Source organism: Sus scrofa, chromosome 8 (assembly GCF_054392235.1).
Source record: "Sus scrofa isolate SSC_HxYL_T2T_F1_AM1 chromosome 8, Sscrofa_HxYL_maternal_Yorkshire_Landrace_v2.0, whole genome shotgun sequence".
NCBI classification, from domain to species: Eukaryota; Metazoa; Chordata; class Mammalia; order Artiodactyla; family Suidae; genus Sus; species Sus scrofa.
This window is the reverse complement of record NC_139390.1, coordinates 30,613,575-30,635,570: the sequence shown is the minus strand read 5'-3', so window position 1 is coordinate 30,635,570 and position 21,996 is coordinate 30,613,575. Positions and strand designations below refer to the sequence as shown.

The following is a 21,996-nucleotide window of genomic DNA, read 5'->3' as shown; positions in this document are numbered from 1 at the left end:
TTATGACGCCACACGCAGGACCCTTACGTACTACAAAAGCGTGATGACGAAAGACGCTCTCTCTTTGCCGCATCTACTGCGAGGTAAGGTGGATTCTGTATTCGGTGGGCCTTGGGAATCTGAAGGCATCGGCTTTGGGAAAGCCAGAGGTGCGGGTGTGGCCCTCGGAAACCGTGTCTTGTTTGTCTCCCTGCGCGGCGAGCGTCATATGAGTCTGGTGGCGATGGGGTTCGAGCCTTGTATTGGGCTTTTAGGCCTACTGCCGCCCTTCAGCCTTGCCGGGATGGCGCCGACTTGATAGGACTTCCCAGAGCTGCGCTGACCGGGAGTTCGCCCACTGGGTTTTTAATAACTGTTTAGGAGCTGCTCCTTCCAAGCCAAGGCGCAGCTGGGGCCGTTTCCGGGATTAGTCCTCTGTATCCTCCCCGAGATTTTTGCCTGCCGGTCTCTGGTAGGAGTGGAGTTCTGTGCAAGGTAGTTCGGCCCAAAACAAGTCCTGTGCGACCTTCTTACCCAAGTGTTTGTGTTTCAGAATGAAGACCATTCTCAGCAATCAGACTGTCGACATTCCAGAAAATGGTAGGAGACTTGGTGCTTGCTTTTTTCATATGTTTTTACTGCGTGCGTTCTAATTTGTTTCGATGCCTCACGAGTATGTTTCTTTCATAGTCGACATCACACTAAAAGGACGCACAGTCATTGTGAAGGGCCCCAGAGGCACTCTGAGGAGGGACTTCAACCACATCAATGTAGAACTCAGTCTCCTTGGAAAGAAAAAGAAGAGGGTGAGTTTTGTTTAATCACCTCAGTTTGTTTGGAAAGTTGTAATTTAAGAATATCAAGTTGTTTTAAAAACTACAGAATTGAGCAGCAACGTGGATGGAATAGAGACTCATACCAAGTGAGGTACGTTAGAGAAAGACATACCATTTGATGGATAATTTTTTCTCTGGAGTCTAACAGCACCAAAGAATTTACCTACAGAAAAGAAACTCTTGGACTTGGGGAACAGACTATTGGTTCTAGTCTGTTCTAGTCTAGGCGGAGGGAGTGGGATGGACTGGGAGTTTGGGGTTAGTAGATGCAAACTATTGCATTTGGAGTGGATAAGCAATGAGATCCTGCTGTACAGCATAGGGAACTACAGTCACTTGTGATGGAACATGATGGAGGATAATGTGAGAAAAGGAATAAATATTTATATGTATGAATGAGTGACTTTAAAGCAGAAGTTGATGGAATGTTGTAAGTCAACCATAATAGAAGAAATAAAAACTTTTGAGAAATTATGGAATTGAGGTTCAATGTTTTATCTTATAATTTAGTGTCCAAAATTGTAACTAGTTTTTTTTTGTTGTTGTCGGTGCTTTAGTGAAATTGGAAAACCAAAGTAAACTGGGTTATAAACCTCAGTACTGGTAATATTTATTAAATAGCAGGCCTTAATACTGTTAGAAATTGGGTTTATTTTTCTTGATTGTTTTGTAAGGATCATAGTGGTGCAGCAGAGTTCTTTTGAACCTGGTATTTTAGCTTTCCAGAAGTGAAGTTTGATGCAACTTGTACAAAACTTTCTGGGTTGTTCCTCTGTGAAAGTGTATACTTCTAATGTATAGTAACAAAAACCGTTAATTGCTGAGGGCTTTGTGGTTGCTTTTTTTTTTTGTAATTAGGACAAATACTAGAATCTAGAGTAATTACTGTGGATAAATGGACCTTATTTCAAGGCTACTTAATACTGGAAAGAATTTTCTGAAGTTTTTGTTCTGTTACAGCTCCGGGTTGACAAATGGTGGGGAAATAGAAAGGAACTGGCAACTGTTCGCACCATCTGTAGTCATGTACAGAATATGATCAAGGGTGTTACACTGGTAAGCAGATTAATCAGACTTCTTGTCTTAGAAGGGGGAGGTTTGTCAGCTATCCTTTATGTATGCAACATAAATGTCTATTGTAGAAAATACTTTGTGCGAGTAACTTATACTTGCATATAACTTAGCGGCTGTAGTATTTTGGAAAAGGTGATCTTGGCAAATGTGTTAGGTATTCCTGGGTCTTATGATAAAGGGAGATACATAAGTCTAGACCAGATGGTCTTGATAATACGCTGATTATATATATATTTGTTTTACCCGAAAGATAACATTAACAATTCCAGGGGGGTTTTTAATAGAAAATGTTAACACATAGAATGGTTGGTTTCTTGTCTTATGCCTCTCACCACCAGGGTATCTTGTGGGAATTAGGGAAAGATTAAGTCTTATTTCTGAGCTTTCAGTCTTTAAGGTAAAGTTGATTCTGGATATTTGCTGGAGTGTTTCTGTTTCAGCCTTTCTAGAGCGCAATCTGATAGCGGCACCCTGTACGCAACTCCATTATAAGCCTTTCAGGCCATGTCTCCCCTTGTGTTTCCAGTCTTAAGTTCTTTGTTTGCGGGGGGCGGCGGTGGTGTCTTGATATTCTCAATTCTGGCCCTCTGGCATACCATAGTAATTCAGTATGTTAGCCTAATGCCCAAGATGAAGGGCTTTAGAGTTATACTTTAATAGGAGGCTAGCATTGTTCACCACGGGCAAAGGAGGTAGTAAAATATCTGCTTCCTTAGGAGCTTTGCAGTCCATTGAGGAGACAGAAACAAATGTATTTAAAATTGTTCTGAGGGAGTTCCCTTTATGATTCAGCAGTTACAGACCGAACTAGTGTCCATGAGGATGTGGGTTCTATCCCTGGCCTTGCTCAGTGGGTTAAGGATCTGGCGTTGCTGTGGCTGTGGTGTAGACTGGCAGGTGCAGCCATAAAAAGCAAAAAATAAATAAAATTGCTGTGAAGCTTTGGTGTGGGTGATAGTTTAAAAAAATGACAATGATGGGAGTTCCCGTCGTGGCTCAGTGGTTAACCATGAGGTTGTGGGTTCTATCCCTGGCCTTGCTCAGTGGGTTAAGGATCTGGCATTGCCAAGAGCTGTAGTGTAGGTTGCAGACTCGGCTCAGATCTCGTGTTGCTGTGGCTCTGGCATAGACTGGCAGCTACAGCTCCAATTAGACCCCTAGCCTGGGAACCCCATATGCCGTGGGAGCAGCCCTAGAAAAAGCAAAAATAGACCAAAAAAAAAAAAAAAAAAAAAAAAAGACAACGAATGCTATGTGAGGAAGAGAAATCAAAGTTTAATAATGTGTATGCAACGGAGAGAACCAGGGAAACTGAGTGAGTGCTGAAATGGCTGATCCTGATCCCTTACCTTAAATAAGATCAGCTAATGATAAAAAGTGGAGAGGTTACTGTGAATAGCACAGGTGCAGAGTTAACTCTCCATTGGTAATTTCCAGGTATTTCCTTGTCTTTGTCCAGGTGCAGAGAGGCAGACAACCTAACAGATATAAATGTTTTTTACAAAAGGGCTTGCTACTTGTTTTTCGGAAAAAAACTAGATATATTTTCAAATTTCTCAGTGGTGTTGATAGTTTTGTTTTTTGGTTTTTTTTTAAAAGGGCTTCCGTTACAAGATGAGGTCTGTGTATGCTCACTTCCCCATCAACGTCGTTATTCAGGAGAATGGTTCTCTTGTTGAAATCCGAAATTTTTTGGGTGAAAAATATATCCGCAGGGTTCGGATGAGGCCAGGTATGTTCAGAAGTTTTCTTTCTACTTGTGAAAGCTGGTGTTTGGGTTAGCTATAAATAAAATTAGATTTATTTTAGAATAACGCATTTTGATTGTGGCTTTATATCATTTGTACCAGTTGTGATTTCTGAAGGCTTAGTTATTGGTGATTTGCAGGCCATGGTAGCTGTGTTTTTGTTTTGCAAACTGAAATCCTAAAAAAGGACCATTTGAATAGTAGTTAATAACAGATTTCTTAGGTTCAAATCTCAGCTCTCACTGTCAGCTTTGGGCAAGTTACCTCTATGTAGCTCACTTTAATTTACTCTGTAAAAATTGGGGACATTTCATGATTAAATGACTTTAAAAATTGAAATGCTCTTAAAGTAGTTCTTGTCTGATACATAGCTAATACTGAAGCATTGGAAAATTTAGAAACTTGGTCCTCTTCATTGCTTCTGATTCTGTTGGAGTAGGAAGAAGTTTTATCTTAGAGTTCCCATCCTGGCTCAGTGGTTAACGAATCTGACTAGGAACCATGAGGTTGCGGATTTGATCCCTGGCCTCTCTCAGTGGGTTAAGAATCCGGCATTGCCGTGAGCTGTGGTGTAGGTCGCAGACTTGGCTTGGATCCCAAGTTGCTAGACTGGGAACCTCCATATGCCACGGGTGTGGCCCTGGGGTGGGGGTGGGGGGGCAAAAAAAAAATTCTCTTTGGTGTGTGGAATTTTAAAAGAAATAAATTGGTACTTATTTTAAATTACTTAAATTAAATGTTTTACAAATTTGGTTTTGTGTTGACACTGCACATGTATTCTTCCCATTTAGGGGTTGCTTGTTCAGTATCTCAAGCCCAGAAAGATGAGCTGATTTTAGAAGGAAATGACATTGAACTTGTATCAAATTCAGGTTTGTGTACCTAATTATGCCTTCAAAATCTTATCTGACTCTTGTAGTTGAATACATGGTATATGTTCCTTTGTTGACCTTTGCTAAATTGTGGGAATTTTCATAAACTATCCCAAAGATGCTTGGGTTTCAAGTGTTATATAATAAATATAAATGTATTTGTATTATAAATGTAAATATACTTAAATGTAATAAAATAATTAAGATGAGTTTGGTTGATAAAATAATTGCCCTTTTTTTTCATTCTTGTAGCTGCTTTGATTCAGCAAGCCACAACTGTTAAGAACAAGGATATCAGAAAATTTTTGGATGGTATCTATGTTTCTGAAAAAGGAACAGTTCAGCAGGCTGATGAGTAAGATTTGAGGTAGGTTCTTATAGTGTCTATAAAAGTTTTATTATTGCTTTAGTTGGGGGGGTCTTAATTTACTGAGAGACATAAACTAGAGTTGTATTAATGGCAGAAAGTGGAGAGCTGGCATTCTAGAATGAAGTAATAACTTTGGCAGAATGAGAGATAGAATTGGCACATTTTTACTGTGAGCCAGTAAACTGTAGTTTTACAGTATGTCTTAGATTATTCAGAGTGGAACTTTTCTGGGCAAGGATATTGATGCAGATTTATAGACATTTTCATTTCTTTTTACAGTTGTCCCGGCTACAGAAACAACAAGATGCCAGATGATTCTTCACATTCATTTGTGATGTTTTACGATACAATAAAAAGTCTATTGACTTAGAACTTTTTCTTGAACTGATTATCCTCCAATTTTTTGGCCAGTAAGCAATTAGGTAAATTATAGTGTGCTGAGAATGATAACAGGGAATAGGAGTGTTTTCTAGTAAGACTTAATGAAGTGGCTTGAAGGAATATCAAGGATATTTCGGACAAGAGGCATGTGGGTACCAGTGATAGGCAACACTGTAGCTGTTCATTATTGGATGTAGAACTTTGGGAGATACCCTGAGGGTATGTGTAGTTTTGCAGAGGCATGAATTTGAATGTTCGTGAGGCAAGCGTTTTAGTTAAACAGCATTCATTTTGAAAGAGCACCCAAGATGTGATAGAGCCTTAGAAGATGGAGTTAATTTGTATTCCTAAAAAGCATAGTTGTAGTCCAAGATTCTCTGTCTTAATCCTACTTGAGCTGTTTACTCATATCTGATATCTTAAAAACCCCAATTCGCTTTCTATAATTTTTTTATGCCTCATACTTTAGATATTGCTATCATACTAGACTGTCTTAATAGGGTTGCCCCCAAACCTCTTCCTGCAGTTTTCCTCATTTGATGGAAGCTCCAACCAAAGGCAGAATCACAATTCAGCTTGATTTCTCTATGTGTCCAGTCCATCAGAAAAATCTGGACTCTGCCTTCGAAGTGAGGTATGTTCAAGGACTAAGAAGAAAAAATAAAGTCAACCATTTGAAACAGAATGGATCTTACTAAGATCTTGATTTACACAAATGAAATTAACTTTATATGGAGTTTTGATGATAATGGTTAAAATTTTAAAGAATGGATGAAATCGTAAATAAAGATTTTGCTTTGAATATTAGAGGTGAGGTTTAGAGTAGGCATTGGATGGAGTTGGATTTTGTTGTGTTTATGTTTTTTTAGGCATATGGAGGTTCCCAGGTTAGGAGTTGAATTGGAGCTACAGCTCCTGGCCTCCACCACAGCCACAGCAACCCAGGATCTAAGCCGCCTCTGTGACTTACACCACAGCTTACAGCAACACCAGATCCCCAACCCACAGAGCAAGGCGAGGGAGTGAACCAACATCGTAGTATAGTAGGATTCATTTCCACTGCACCACAACAGGAACTCCCTGGATGGAGTTCTAAGTCTGGGTTTTCAATATATTGGTATTTGTTGAAGCTGAGCAATGGGGATTCATTGCTACTTGCATGATGTTTTGAAATTTTTCCTAATTAAGGAAAACTAATTCACCTGGTTTAGTGTGATAGCCTTTTTAACTGGTCTCCTTTGCTGCTCCTTCACCCCTCTCTTCTCAGCAGTAGTCAAGAGTGCATTTTTCAGGAGTTCCCGTCATGGCTCAGTGGGTTGAGGATCCCAAGTTGCTGTGGCTGTGGTGTAAGCTGGCAGTGGTATCTCTGATTAGACCCCTAGCCTGGGAACCTCCATATACTGCAGGTTCAGCCCTAAAAAGACAAGAGACCAAAAAAAAAAAATGCATTTTTCAGACTCCCTCTTAATCTTGCTGACCTACACTGACTGAACTGATCTGTTCCTCACTCCCACTGCCTTAAAGCTTCAAGTTGTTTGCTTGTTGGCAGTGTAGTGTTTCCCTTTGGAGTGACAGCTTACCTTCAATTGTTAGATGTTTTCAGTAAAGCCTACCTTGACCACCGTACTGAGCTAGCTCACTCTTCTTGCCCACCCTAACATTCCCCTGCCCTGCTCCACTTGTCTTTGTCCATAGTATTTATAATGTAATGTTTATTTTACTTTGTGTATTGGTTGTATGCTTTTTTCCTGTTAGACCTGGGATATCCCAGGTAACTGGAACAATGTCTGGCACACCACCATTCCTTGAGTGAATGGTGCTCAGACTGCCAGGGAAGTTCAAGTTACAGAGACTCAATAACAGCAATGGGCCTAGAAAGATGTTTTGGAAGATATATATGACAGCGTTTCAAAAGTGAACCTGGAGGTTAAGGAAGAAACTTCCAAGTGGCGATATTATGAAGGGATAGAGAAGTTATTATTGAAGAGTGTTGGTATATAAGCAATAGTAGCTGCTGTGGGAGTAAATATTTCTCCAGTAGTGAAGTGGATTGGTATGAGACCTCCATAGGATAACTGTTGGAGGCTAGTTGTAGCTAAGGAGTGATTTCCATTTGATAACTTGAATGTGTTAAATGAAATTCTGGGAGTTCCCGTCGTGGCGCAGTGGTTAACGAATCCGACTAGGAACCATGAGGTTGCGGGTTCGGTCCCTGCCCTTGCTCAGTGGGTTAAGGATACGGCGTTGCCGTGAGCTGTGGTGTAGGTTGCAGACGCGGCTCGGATCCCGCGTTGCTGTGGTTCTGGCGTAGGCTGGTGGCTACAGCTCCGATTCAACCCCTAGCTTGGGAACCTCCATATGCCACGGGAGCGGCCCAAGAAATAGCAACAACAACAACGACAAAAAAAAAAAAAATTCTGGTTCTCCCCAGGGAAGACTTTCATATTTTCTGTGTCTGCTATCAACATAGGTTTTGAGATCTAAAAGTCTATAGGAGTCCACATTTTATAATGAGGAAACAAAATGAGTAAGTTAGCCATTTGGCACATAGTTTGAGAGGGTAGGGGAGGCAATGTTAGGACAGCAAGACCCAGTTAACACCAAATCCTTTCACATTCCACAGTTGCTGAAATTGACCAGATTGTTGGTTGAATATATAAATAATCAGCATAAGCCAGTTTATTTGGAATAAATTACATTGAGAATTAAACATGTAGTCACAATGTCCTGACCTCATTTTCCCGAGGCTCTTCAAACACCATGATTATGATATCAGACTTAGTGAAAGACAGCAATAGTATTGGGTTGTAATATTGAATACACGGAATGTAGCAATGTACAAAGTAACACAAATTACATTGATTTTTTTTCTTCCAAGTCTCAGCTTAAAATTCTTGTACTGTCAAAAGCTAGTTGATCTTTTATGATTTGCAAAAAGTAGGTCATGAGCCAGATTACATACTTCTGTATTATAATTGTTTAAAAACTAGTAAAACAATTCCCAAGTGACAAAAAGGAAAGTTAGTAAGCATTGGCTTAGGGACTTTACTATTGGGAAGAATACAACTGACTAGTTACTGTAACTGTACCGCCTTAAATATTAAGATTTCCTTGCAAAACATAACAAAAACTGCAGAGATTGGAGGAGGGGTACAGTGGGGATAAGGAGAATAGAAAAACACAACAAAATTTTACTATTTGAATTTGGCCAGCTGAATAGACTGACTTTCCATCACTTTCATATTTGCTTGAATTGACCAATTGTGTTAGAATACCTTCAATATTGAAAACGTAATGCTATTGTCAGTATCAATAGGAATCTCAGTTGTGTTTGACTCCGTCTAAATTCCAGGAGAGGGTGGACAGTGGATGGTTATTTAAATATTAACTCATCTAAAGAATGGTATACATAGGTTTACATTCAGGTTTCCTTTTTTCTTTGTCTTTTTGTCTATTCTAGGGCTGCACCCGTGGCATATGGAGGTTCCCAGGTTAGGGGTCTAATTGGAGCTGTAGCTTGCTGGCCTACACGACAGCTCACGGCAATGCTGGATCCTTAACCCACTGAGTAAGGCCAGGGATCAAACCCGCAACCTCATGGTTCCTAGTCAGATTCGTTAACCACTGAGCCATGACAGGAACTCCAATATTCAGGTTTTCTTCAGCATTTAGAATACACCAAATGAATCTTGAGCACAGAATTAAAGAAAAACTGCAGGAATTCCTGGCATGGCTCAGGGGAAACAAATCTGAGGATGTAGGTTCAGTCGCTGACCTCAATGGGTTAAGGATCTGGCGTTGCCATGTGCTATGGTGTAGGTCACAGGCATGGCTCGGATCTGATGCTGTGGTGTTGGCCAGCAGCTACAGTTCGATTGGACCTCTAGCCTGGGAACTTCTAAAGGCGGTGCGGCCCTAAAAAGCCAAAAAAAAAAAAAAAAAAAAGGCAAACAGATTTAAGATTTACTTAATCCCTGCTTCAAAAGTCCCAGTGTAAGAAGTTTTCAGCGTGTTCAGGTCAACATTGCATTGTCCAGAGTCAGGAGGTCCACGTACAGTTGCATCTTAGGTTCCTACTTTCATGTGGTGTCAGCACTACAGGGCAGAGAACAACTCTTAAGGGATAAATGCCCCTTTGGCAACTTCATTGTAAAATACACTCCATCTCGACAGAATATTTGGCTAATAAGTATGTCTGGTCACCTTATAGAATTCAGGTGAGGAATGTCATTTAGTCCTCTGATCTTAAGATGAGTTATGGAAATGTTACTTTTTAAAAATCGTGATTAGAGGACCTCAAAGAATTATATGTTTTATAAGTGGTTATTTTTAATTTCTGTTGAGAAAAACTAAGGGATTGATACGCTTTGGTCTATACTGTAACTGGCTGTAGACAAGCACTATCTACCTTGTCTCTCTTTCCATTTGATAACTACCCTGACCAAAGGGGAAAGCACCTTGTTAGAAGTAACAATTTGGAGTTCCTGCGGTGGCTTACCAGTAACGAACCTGACATCTTTGAGGACCCAGGTTCAGTGGATTGAGGATCCAGCATTGCCTTGAGCTGTGCAGATCATAGATGTGGCTGGGATCTGGTGTAGCTGTGGCGTAGGCTGGAGACTACAGCTCCAATTTGACCTCTAGCCTAGGCACCTCCATGTGCTGTGGGTGCTGCCCTAAAAAGACCAGAAAAAAATGTGACAATTTGGAGTTCCCGTCGTGGTGCAGTGGTTAATCTGACTAGGAGCCGTGAGGTTGTGGGTTCGGTCCCTGCCTTGCTCAGTGGGTTAACGATCCGGCATTGCCGTGAGCTGTGTAGGTTGCAGACGTGGCTCGGATCCCACGTTGCTGTGGCTCCGGTGTAGGCCAGCGGCTACAGCTCCGATTCAGCCCCTAGCCTGGGAACCTCCATATGCTGCTGGAGCGGCTCAAGAAAAGGCAAAAAGATAAAAAAAAGAAAAAAATGACAATTTGTTATTGACTATCCAGTTTTAAGAGTTTAAGGAGTTCCATCGTGCCTCAGTGGTTAACAAATCCAATTAGGAATCATGAGGTTTCAGGTTCAATCCCTGGACTCAGTGAGTTATAGATCCAGCGTTGCTGTGCGCTGTGGTATAGGTCAAAGATGCAGCAGCTCAGATCCCCAGTGGCTGTGGCTGTGGTGTAGACCAGCAGCTACGGCTCTGATTTGACCCCTAGCCTGGGAATCTCCATATGCATCAGGTGCAGCCCTAGAAAAAGACAAAGAAATTTAAAGCCTCATTTAAATATCTGCTAGAGTGTATTAACAAAGTTGCGCCTTTTTTCAAAATTTCTTTTATCATAAGTAACTATTGGTATTTATAGAAAAAACTGGAGAAGAATGATAGGAAACAGCTCATCAAACTCATGAAACTATGTGTCAGATAATCCTCTTACTGTCTAGGTGACATCTTCAGATCCAAGAACCCAAGTCACTCAGGTCACACCTAGGGGAAAATTTGAACCATAGAGCAGAGACAGTGATTGTCATTGCCTTGGCTGTCACTATTATTTCAAATTGTCTTTTTTCTATAGTACAAGTATAGAAACTTATAGTTACCAGTATATAGAACTGGAGTGAATTTTTATTCCATCATACAGACATAGCAATTTAGCTTATAACTCTCTTGTGGCCTTTCTTTAATGGTATATGTTGTAAGTTCTTAGCTTTCCAAAATTTTCTTCTCTTTCGCTTATGAAAAATGGTAATTGATAGAAATAGAAGCAGGGTGGAGAAGAAACAGCATCCAAAGAATATCAGTGGTTTCTTCTGCACAAGAAATAAGCAGACAATACACTCTGTGTTTCTCTGAGTCTGACTGCATTGAGGACTACCATTCTCAGAAGGGAAGCCATTGTTGCTGATCAGTTTGTTGTAAAACTGGATTGAGGATTTAGCTTTGAAATCAGATGTGAAGAATCCAAATCTGGGTCTAGATTTTTCCTCAGTCAGTTTGAATATGTAATAGCCTTTGATTTTGACTTTATCAAGCAGGTGTGCTGGAAAATATCAGAAATGAACATTAATCACAAATCAACTATAAAAATATATCTTTGAATAAGAATTTAGTTTTCATTGAAACAGTCTAAAACTCATGCCCATGAAATGTGATTTTCATTAAAGATTTTTTTGACATTTTGTGACCTCTTAAGAAGGTGAAAATATGTATAAGTTAAAATTTGAAGTAAAACCTCTATAATACAAAAACACCTGGAAAAAAAGCAAATTTAAGAATTGGAGCAGGGAGTTCCCTGGTGGCGCAGTGCGTTAAGGATGCAGTGTTGTCACTGCTGTGCTATGGGTTTGGTCCCAAATGTATGACCAAAAAAAAAAAACAACTGGAGCCATGAAGTTCAAAAGATTTACTGTCACTTTTGTTCATAGTGTCAAAAGCAAAAAAATAAAAAGCTTGCCTGTTTGGCCCGATTTCCAAATCTCAGGTGTGCCCTGGGTGCTCCCCAGTAACCACACTTGGTTTCTCCAGCCACTCCTGCTCTCCTGCTTTTTCACACTTCTCCATCCTCAAACTTTACAGTTCCTCCTCTGTCATCCTTCCTTTGAAGTGATGACTTTCCTTCCTACTTCGGTTGAAAAACTAAAGCTCTCAGGGGAACTTCAGTCCCCTACAATCACCATCTACTGGCATCTGCATTTATATTATACACTAAGTTTATTCTCTCTGCCTACTATAGGACGTTGCTGCATGCTGCATTGTTCTGTTTTTCTTTCACTACCGGACATAGTTTCTGGTATCTTAATAAGCAACTTCCCTTGATCGTACATCCTCGTTATTTTTTACAGCATTGACTCCTGTTCAGTCCTAAACGGGTTTCTCTTCTCTGACTGAATATGAAGTACACTAGAGCTCAGCCCTCTATGCTTGCTCTCGTAAGTAGTCTCATCCCACCTCATTGTTTTAAAATACATCCATTTGCTCTTTTTTTTTTTTTTTTTTTGCCTTTTTAGAACTGTATATGGAGGTTCCCAGGCTAGGGGTCTAATCGGAGCTGTAGCTGCCAGCCTACGCCAGAGCAACAGCAACGTGGGATCCAAGCCGCATCTGCGACCTGCACCACAGGTCACAGCAACTCTGGGTCCTTAACGCCCTGAGCAAGGCTAGGGATCGAACCCGCAACCTCATGGTTCCTGGTTGGATTCATTTCCGCTGCACCACGATGGGAACTCCGAGTCCATTTGTTCTTGATTCCTAAATTTGTATCTCAGCCCCAGACTTCTCTGAGCCTTGAGACTCATATATCTATTAGTCTACTTGACATCTGTAATTGGATAGCTAAGAGACATCTCAGACTTATGCAACACCAAACAGTGCATCTCCAAAGACCTGATTCTACCAGTTTCCCCCCAACCTAAGTGGCCATTTGTCCTTTAAGTTACTTAAGCCAAAATGTTGAAGTCATCTTTCACTCTTCTCTCACATCCACGAGCCTGTTGACTGCCTTCAAAGTACATCCAGAACTAATGGCAACGCCAGATCCTTAACGCCCTGAGGGAGGCTAGGAATTGAACTCATGGTTCTGAGTCAGATTCGTTTTAGCTGTGCCACTATGGGAACTCCCCACCTCCACTCTTAATAACCCAGTCCGGCCCACCATTATCTCTTAACCTAGACCAGTGCAACTCTGCTTGCTCCAATTCTTGCTCCTTTACAGTGTGTTCACAAAAGAGCAACCAGAGTAATTCCTTTAAAGTTAGATCATGAACCCGTCTGTTTAAAACCTTCCAGAATCTTCCTGTCTCGCTCAGATTAAGAGCCACAGACATTCCTTACAATGGGCCACTAAGCTAAGCAAGTTTGTCTCTTGCATGTGATTTAATCTATTATCTTCCTCCTTGCTCATTCTCTAACCATTCTGACCCCTTTCCTGACCCTCAAATAGGCCAGGCATGCTCCCATTTTAGCATTTTTGCGTTTGTTCTTCTCACCTGAAACAAACACTTTTAGGTAACTGCTGGTTTGTTGCCTCACTTTTCTAGACTTTTGAAGCCTAACCACTCTCTTTAGAATTGGAAGCACTCTCCTATCCATCCCAGGACATCCCCTTCCCTGCTCTTTTTTTTCTCCACAGATCCTTTCTCCTCTGACATGCTATATGTCAGGTATTTTAAAAATATTTTTCCGTACTTGCCAAATTTTCCATAATGAGCTGACATTGTCACTAATGTATCTGTTCCCCTCATTCCTTTGTTCATAGTAGCTGGGAATGTCCTACTTCACTGTATCCGAAATGGCCCCCGAACCTCACCTTTCAAAGCCTCCTGAATGTACTTCTCTAAGTAGTACTTTCGGAGTTCATCATTTTCCAGAGACTGGTCGTCGATGCCACTGGCCGTGATGTAAACATCCACGTCTCCATAGTTTCTCCGGATCCATCTCAGCACCTTGCGCTCTCCCCAGGGCACCACGGCCAGGCGAGTGGGGGAGCTCAGGCAGGTAATGTCCTGCAGAAACTGGATGTCCCTGTCTGTGCCGTAGCTGCTGCCGTTCTGGCGCTCGTGCATCACAAACCTGGTGGTGAAGTGGTTCAGGGCATAGAAGTCAGCAGTGCCCTTGACCAACCTCCTCTCCTCCTCAGTGAACTGTGGCAACGTGGAGCTCGAGAGCCCTTGCCTGTTCTTGAAGGCAATGTACTCCCTCATGGCCAACGGGTAGTCGCCGCTCTTGAAGACAGGTTCTGCGAACCAGGCGATTTCGAACTGGAGGAAACGCTCTGCCGCCTTCCAGTGCGAGTCGGCGTAGGGATTGGCGGGCTCAGCCCAGTCCGAGTGCAGAGACAGCGACAGGGCCCCGCGCTGCGCAGGCCTGTACTGACGGTCGTAGAGGTGCCAGGCCAGGGCATGGGCGATCAGCAGGTGATGGGCTGCCCAGTAGGTGTCGTTACTGGAGCGCTCGTAGATGTCACTCAGCCGATTGGGCTCATTGATGGTGATCCAGAGCTTCACCAGGTCCCCCAGCTCCCGGAAGCACAGGTCGGCGTAGTCTTGGAAGGCCTTGGCCGTGGACCGGTTCAGCCACCCCCCGCTGTGCAACAGCGGCTCCGGGAGGCCTAGGTGGGCATGGGTCGGATAGTACAGTGTGACCATTGAGGAGATGTTGAGCTTCAACCCCTCACTGACCACGCACCTGTAGTACCTCAGAGCCTGTCGATTAACCATGGACAGGTTGCCAGTAGGAAGGATTGAGGGCCAGTCCAGAGCAAACCTGTAGTGAGTGACCTTCATTTTTGCCAACATCTCAAGCTGTCTTTTGACCCCGACCAAATCCGTGCATTGAGCAGGCCGTGTTTTTAGCCTCACTCCTTCCACTCGGTGCAACAGTCTATTGCCGGTCACATTCCACACATACAGGTGAGGATCGCTGTACTGTGGGGAGGAAGCCACCGACTCGGGCTGTGAAAAACAAGCACATTCATGTAAAGCACACCCCAGCAGATGGACTCTTGGCATATACATCCTCTAGGAGGAAGAAGAGCCTGATCTTATTTTGACCATAGAAAAAATAAATGATGCTCACGTCCTACACAACAACCTGTGTCTTGCTGCTGTTCTGGTAATGTCAGAGAAAAAGGCCTGATGAGTTATCCTCCCTTGTAGCACTTGACATTTCCTAGGGAAACCAGAAAAGGTAAGGAAGAAACCACACCCAGGGCTTGGCTTGGAAAACAAGTTGTCTTTCAGAAAACATGGAAAGGCTGTTTTCCAGTTCTCGTATCCTAAAAACCCAGGTAATGTAGCAGGGGTCTCATGTGATTCTGTTTAAATGCATCAGGAAATTGGTTTGGTACTCTCTGTTAAATCACAAAAGATGGACCTTTCAAACCTTGCCATAAATTGAAGCCAAGGTTAATATTCCAATTGTAGAGGATTACACTGAGATCAACATGGGATTAGACAAAGCTGGTTGATTCCAGCCACAGCTCCTAAAAGAAGCCAGTGGAATGGGGTAGGGAGTGACTCTTTGCATTTGCTGCATGCAGCTCTCTCTCTCTTTTTTTTTTTTCTTCTTTGCCACTCCCATGGCATGTATAAGTTCCAGGCCAGGGATCAAACCCGCGTCACAGCAGTGGCCTGAACTACAGCAGTGGTGATGTCAGATCCTTAACTTGCTGCACTGTCAGGGAACTAACTCCTGAAAGCATCTCTCTAATACCTCCTATTTGAAAAGTCCAAGTGATATCACACATGCATCATTCTGTTCTCTCTCACCCATATGTCTGAGAACATAGCATGTATCCATCCAAAGGGAGAATACTGAACACCCTCCTCACAGAAGGTACTTGGGTTATGAGAGCCCAGAGGAGAGGAGTGTAAACCGCCCCCCGTCCCCCAGAAATTCCAAAGTTGATTCTTGATTCTGATGGTGTCCCATTCCTTGCCTCTAACAGGGAGAGAGCCCTGGACTCCCATTTTGGTTCTGCTCCTTTAAGATGCAGGCTTGGCAACTCTGTATAGTGACAGAACAAACTTACCCGCCTCACAGGTGTGCTTCGAGGAATCACTGACTCTAGGCAACTGCTCTATCAACTCTAAAGCATTCTACAAACAAGGTACTTATGACTTGGTTTTAGTTTTCCTGCAATAATTGCCTGCTTGGCCCTGGAGTCTAAATTAAAACAGAAAAGAGCTTAAGAAAAACATTTCCAAATTCAAAATTAATAAGAGAAAGTAAAAAGTTCTGTACTTGTTTTAAAGTATTTTCTTTTCATGACTGAATTTAAATGCATCTAGAATAAATGGTAATTAACCTTTGGTAAATATTTTCCCTCTAATTGTTTTCTCGTGTGTCATCTTTCACAGTCTAATTACAAAATCATATCACTGCCCACTTGCCATCTGCCAACCGGTTCTCTAGAACATTAAACTGAGAAAACATTGATCATGTGAGCATGAAGTTAAATCTCTATATAATTATTTGAGTAAAATCCTCCTAGCCTACATGGCCAGTTTCAATGTTTTGAAACCTCAGAGTGTCATGGTATTAAAAGGTATTTACAAAGGACAATCTTGCCATAAGGTAAGCACATCAAATGAAAATCTGTTACTTTTAAAAACCTCCAGAAAGCATTAGTCTTAGCAAGTGGGTGTGATTAATCTGCTGAGAGAAATAGTTAAAATGACACACCCTGATCTCAACCCTGGCTCCCAGAGCTTGGTTTTAATGTTCTTTTTCCCACTAAAAGGATCCTGGGCTTCTTGGAGAAATGGCTTTTTCCGGGTGTGGGACAGGAAAAGAATGAAGTGATCCTGGTACATCTTGTGCCAGAAAAATAAGCAAGTTCTTAAAAACTGGAAGGGAAATGTCAAAAAAAGACGCAGGAGCAACTGAAAGAGTCCCATTGGCCAAATTTGAGATAATTTGAGCATCAAAAGGTCTAACAAAACAATGACAGCAATGAATTATAACACTGAATTTTAAAGAATTCACCTAATAAATATAGAAGGAATAATATAATTAGAAATTCACCGTTTTGCAGTCTACAAAGTAATTCAGTCAAGGTTCATGCATCTATGTTAAGACCATTGGTTGAGTGTTGTTGGGGAGCAAGATATTTATACAGTCTCAAAGTATCACCATCAGATTAAGTCTTAATTACAAATGGAAAAGGTACCTTGCAGTCAAGAGATCTGGCAAATGCCACCTTAACCAAGAAATCTGGTTACTACTACTTCCACTAGTGTATTCAGTCATGAAACAAACCAGCCTCTTCTGCCTTGTGTGTGTTGTGTATTTCCCAATACATGAATGATCATGTGAATAAACGTCATCTATGTAGTATTATTTCCAGAAATTGTTGAATCTAACAAGAAACATAGAAATCCGTGAAACAGTCTATAAGCAATTGCCTTGGACTCTTCAAAAATGTCAGTACCGTGAGATTAGTGGAATTTCTCTGAATTAAAGGGGCTAAAGATACACGAAAACCAATATGTGTTCCTTGTTTGTGACTTAAATTTTTTTTTAATGTATAAAGGATGTATTTGAAACATTAAGAAAATTTTAATATGGATTGTGTATTAGATGCTATTGAGTGAATATTAAATTTTCTGAGTATGATAATAGTACAATGAGATAGGAGAATGTCCTTGTTCTTAGACACATACTAAAATATTTTGGGGTAAAGTGTAATGATGTCAGCAACTTTTTAATGGTTCGTAAAAGAGGGTGAGACAGAGATAAAGCAAACATGGCAACCTGTTAACAATTGGCCATTAAGCTAAAGGGAATATGGGTGTTTGTTGTACCAGTTTGAAATGTTTCAAAACAAAATGTTAGAGAAGAAAAGAATGTTGGAGGAGAAAAAGGTTGGGGGAGATTAAGATGTGTGGGCAGGCGTAATAATGTTTTTAAAGTGTTAACTTTCATTTTGTCAGTTTTCTGATAGAGGACATGTTTTTTGCCTCCCCATCATTTATTCATACATCCTCTGGCTGATTTTTCAGAAAGCACCCTAATTTTTCTTAGCAAACCATTCATCTTCCCTCTTGAATTCAAGTTCCAGTTCAAAGGAAGCTGACTCCTTCATGTGCTCCAGGTGTGAACATGAACACAGACCTGGTTGATCACAGAATTACTTTCCCCTGACCCACATGATAAGCTCTTGAAGTAGGGTCCTCACAAGGAGCAGACATTCACAGTGTCAATCACTGGGGAACAGATGGGTCTTCAGATAATACAGGAACTTGCAAGTTGGGTCATGTACAGGCAGGAACGCATCCCTCTTCTGGGATCTCTCTTTGCTGGGTCTGGAACTTTGGAAAATATAAACCTACTTGAAGTGGGAGGGAAAAGATGGCCTGCCTGTGCCATGTGGAGGAGGAGATAGACACTTAGGTTTTAATTATTAATTAATGGATCTTTCCTCATCTACAAGGGGTCTTTAAGGGCTCACCTGGCTCTAAAAGTTGACCTTATTCACTCACTGTATTGAGCACCTGCCATGTGCTCCAGTAAGGCATACAGCAGGTGGAAAAGCCCCAAAACATCTCCACTCTCTTGCAGAGAAAGTTCACATTCTAGTAGGTGAAGATATGTGATCAATAAGTAAAACATGTAAACTGGTGACCAGGGGCCGGGGCATGGGGGTGGGGTGCCAATGGGGAGATACTGGTCAAAGGGTACAAACTTCCAGTTATATGATTAACATGTTCTGGAGTCTGTGTTGTATAGCATGGTGACTCTCTAGCTATAATATTGTATTGTACACTTGAAAGTTGCAAAGAGAGTAGATCTTAACATTTCTCACCACAAAAAAGAAGTGGGAATTGCATGAGATAGCATGGAAGTGATAGCAAATGCCATAGTGGCAGTAATTATGCACTATATAAACATATAAAATCAATATGTTATATATCATAAACTTAACACAATGTTGTATGTCAATATATCTCAATAAAGCTAGAGGGCCAAAAAAGAAAAATGTGTCAAGTAGGTAGTATGTTAGATAGTGATGAATGCTGTATAGGACAAAAAGCAGGACGGGGGAATGAGCGGTGATAGTGATGGGGTATGCTTTTTTTTTTTTTTTTTTTTTTGTCTTTTTAGGGCCGCACCCAAGGCATATGGAGGTTCCCAGGCTAGGGGGTTGAACTGGAGCTACAGCTGCTGCCCTACACCACAACCACAGCAATGTGGGATCAGAGCCGCATCTGTGACCTACACCACAGCTCACAGCAACATTGGATCCTTAACCCACTGAGCAAAGCCAGGGATCCAACCCGCACCCTCATGGATAGATACTAGTTGGGTTCATTAACCACTGAGCCACGAGGGGAACTCCATGGTTATGCTTTTTGGGATGTAGGGAAGCCTTATTTAAAAAATTTGTGCATGTGAATCTGCTTGTTTTTCTTTCATTTTTTAAAAGTTTTATCAATTTACAATGTTATGTTAATTTCTGCTAAGAGAAGCTTTCTTGAGAAGGTAACGGAGGCCCCATGGGGGTACAGAATCTTGGTAAGGCAAATGACCCAAATTCATCAAGTGACAGGAATCACTTAAATAAAGAACCACTACAATTTGCTTTTGGCAAAACAAAAATCTATAGATTTTTTTCCTTGTAATTTTGACACTACAACAAATGTCTCTCTCACAACAATGACTGTAAATTCTCCCTAGACTGTATGCTCCTCAGGGCAGTATGAATTCTAGCACATGAAAGATTCTCAGTATGCCTGAATTCTTCCCTCACTCTTCCTTCCTCTTTCCCCAGCTTCCTCTCATAACCTCCAAGTAATCATGGCATTCGATATTGTCTGACAGCTCTTAGGTGTCATTTTTTTGTTCTTTTTTTGGCCAAGCCCACAGCATGCATAAGTTCCCAGGCCAAGGATGGAACCTCAGCCACAGCAGCCCCCCAAGCCACTTCAATGATAACACTGGATCCTTAACCCCCTGCACCACAAGGGCGCTCTGGCCTAGATGTCATAGAGCAAAAGGAAATAAAATATTGTGTACTATTTGCCCCACTTTATAGTTAAGTCGTAAGTGGCTGCTTACCTTAAGGACAGATTCAGTGACACCCCAGGAGAAATCACAGGGAAACTGACCCTGCACATCTGGTGTGGACTCTTTTAAAGTGAAACCATTTTCTTGTATGATCTGTTTATAGTAACGTGCTGAAGACTTGGGCTTTCTTTCTTTATGTTTACTATTAAAATCCACATAAAACAATCCCCGGCGAGTGGTGTAAACATCCTGCCATTCAAAGCCATCCAGGAGGGACCAGGCTGTGTATCCAAACACTTGTATTTCATCAAACTTTATTGCTGCACAGGAAGAAAAAAACAGAAATGTTCAGAAGCCTAAATGGTCTGGTCCATGTTTATGACTTCACTAACGGCATGCTGGGGCAGTGTATTGTGAAACCAACTTTTTTCCAATTTGCAGGCCCATTTTATCAATAGAGAATTCATGGGTCTTTTTTTTTCTTTTTTCTTTTTTTCCTGCTCCCACAGCATGCAGAAGTTCCCTGGCCGGGGATTGAACCCGCACCACAGCAGTGACCTGAGCCACAGCAATGACAACACCAGACCCCTATCCCGCTGAACCACCAGGGAACTCCAGAAAATGCATGTTTATATTTGAAAAGTGGCAGTTATTTTCATCTAGAATGGTTCTCCCAAGTGAATAGCATAGTTAAAGGGCCAAGTTTTAAATATTCCTGAGGCTTAGTGTGCAAAATCTGTGTCAGAGGGCACAGTAAGTTCCAGAACCCTTTGGGACCAAAGCAGATGCCTGCTCATGGCCAAGAGTTTCTCATTTCAAGCTTGGGTTGGTTCCCATTTCTGTGAAACGATCCTTCAGGGACCGAAACACCAGCTTTGCAAATGAATATATGTGAATGTAGATTGAAGGAGGAGCAAGAGGCGCAGTGATGCAAGAGAATAAGAACTGACTGGGTTGACGGGCAGGAGGTGAGAGGGCTTGCTCTCCTACACTCCTGGGACAGTGCTATTGGGCAAGTTTCTTGACCTCAGTTTCCTCATTTGTCAATAGAAAAGACTGGAAACAATGATCGCTTGGGACCTTTCTACCTTTAAAACTGACTCAATAGCTTTCAGGAATTAGGTAAAATGAAATATGCAATAAACACAACAAATACCCCAATCAATCATCAACTGTTTTTCTTTTCTTAAAAGCTTTCATCTTTCTCATGGAAAATGTCTCATTTCTGCCTTTTTGGCGTTTTCATCACTGACATTCTTTTCCCAAAAGGTGGAAAATTGATGTCAAGAGATTCTGGTGTGATAGATACATTTCAACAGGTCCTGATTCTAGTCCCTTTGGGATCATAACGCCTGGGGAATACACCCCTTCTGCCAGAGTGCACGGTATTTGGCCCAGGCCTCTGCCCTGGAGGGCCCCTGTGTGCATGGCTGGCCTGGCTGTGTCCCTTGTGCTCCTCCTGCAGGTTTGAGCAGCAGGGTCTGCTGTCCCTGAGGACCCTCGCTGAACACTCTCTCCTACAGAACCTGGAGTTTTTCTCCAAGCTTGTGACGTCTAAAGAGAGCTACAGAGCTGTAGAGTCACCGATCATTCCTTTATATGTGGGTGAAACGGAGCTCAACTCTATAGGGGACAGAGCCATCACAATTGTCCTCTGCTCCATCATTTCAATCAGCCACCTGCAGATGTCACTACTTGAGTAATGGAAAAAGGAATGAGGGGAAGAGCAGGTGTTAGAGAAATATTCGGGAACAATAGAAATTGCTCAGCCTTGCCATTCATGGCTCATTCTTTGTCTTCAGAATTTTTCATTGTTGAGTCATGTAGTAGAGTAAAAGGAGCCCAATCAAGAAAAGCTTTCCACGGAGTTCCCATCGTGGCTCAGTGGTTAATGAATCCAACTAGGAACCATGAGGTTGTGGGTTCGATCCCTGGCCTTGCTCAGTGGGTTAAGGATCCAGCGTTGCTGTGAGCTGTGGTGTAGGTCGCAGATGCGACTCGGATCCCGTGTTGCTGTGGCTCTGGCATAGGCTGGTGACTACAGCTCTGATTAGACCCCTAGCCTGGGAACCTCCATGTGCTGTGGGAGCGGCCCTAGAAAAAAAAAGCTTTCAGCATCTTAGGCTAAAGTACTACTGTTAGAAAACTTTGGACATGTCTCCTTTAGCATTAAGTCCTTTTTATTTTTTATTTTATTTTATTTTTTTCTTTTTACCACTGCACCTGCAGCATATGGAAGTTCCCCAGGTG

The 21,996-nt window shown here is 41.8% G+C and overlaps 2 protein-coding genes across 4 annotated transcripts in view; one reads left to right on the top strand and one right to left on the bottom strand.

Moving 5' to 3' along the window:
* The first annotated feature begins 55 nt into the window (after positions 1 to 55).
* Positions 56 to 6,067, top strand: RPL9 (ribosomal protein L9). Of its 2 annotated transcripts, none has more exon segments than NM_001243481.2 (8): positions 56 to 83; positions 533 to 579; positions 670 to 785; positions 1,776 to 1,871; positions 3,489 to 3,621; positions 4,429 to 4,509; positions 4,762 to 4,876; positions 5,159 to 6,067. In NM_001243481.2, coding segments are annotated over 6 exon segments (579 nt in total). In that variant the 5' UTR covers positions 56 to 83; position 533; the 3' UTR covers positions 4,869 to 4,876; positions 5,159 to 6,067.
* Positions 6,068 to 7,908: 1,841 nt separating this feature from the next.
* Positions 7,909 to 21,996, bottom strand: part of KLB (klotho beta) — a 37,923-nt gene continuing 23,835 nt past the window's right edge. Inside the window, exons 3-6 of one of the 2 annotated variants that reach the window (XM_084971762.1) lie at positions 19,798 to 20,066; positions 13,547 to 14,690; positions 10,454 to 11,281; positions 7,909 to 8,770 (exon numbers count right to left, since the gene is read on the bottom strand). In XM_084971762.1, the coding sequence (XP_084827888.1) occupies positions 10,893 to 11,281; positions 13,547 to 14,690; positions 19,798 to 20,066 (1,802 nt within the window). In that variant the 3' untranslated portion in view covers positions 7,909 to 8,770; positions 10,454 to 10,892. The remainder of the gene's footprint in view (positions 8,771 to 10,453; positions 11,282 to 13,546; positions 14,691 to 19,797; positions 20,067 to 21,996) is intronic. The other variant, XM_084971763.1, reaches the window with a different exon arrangement.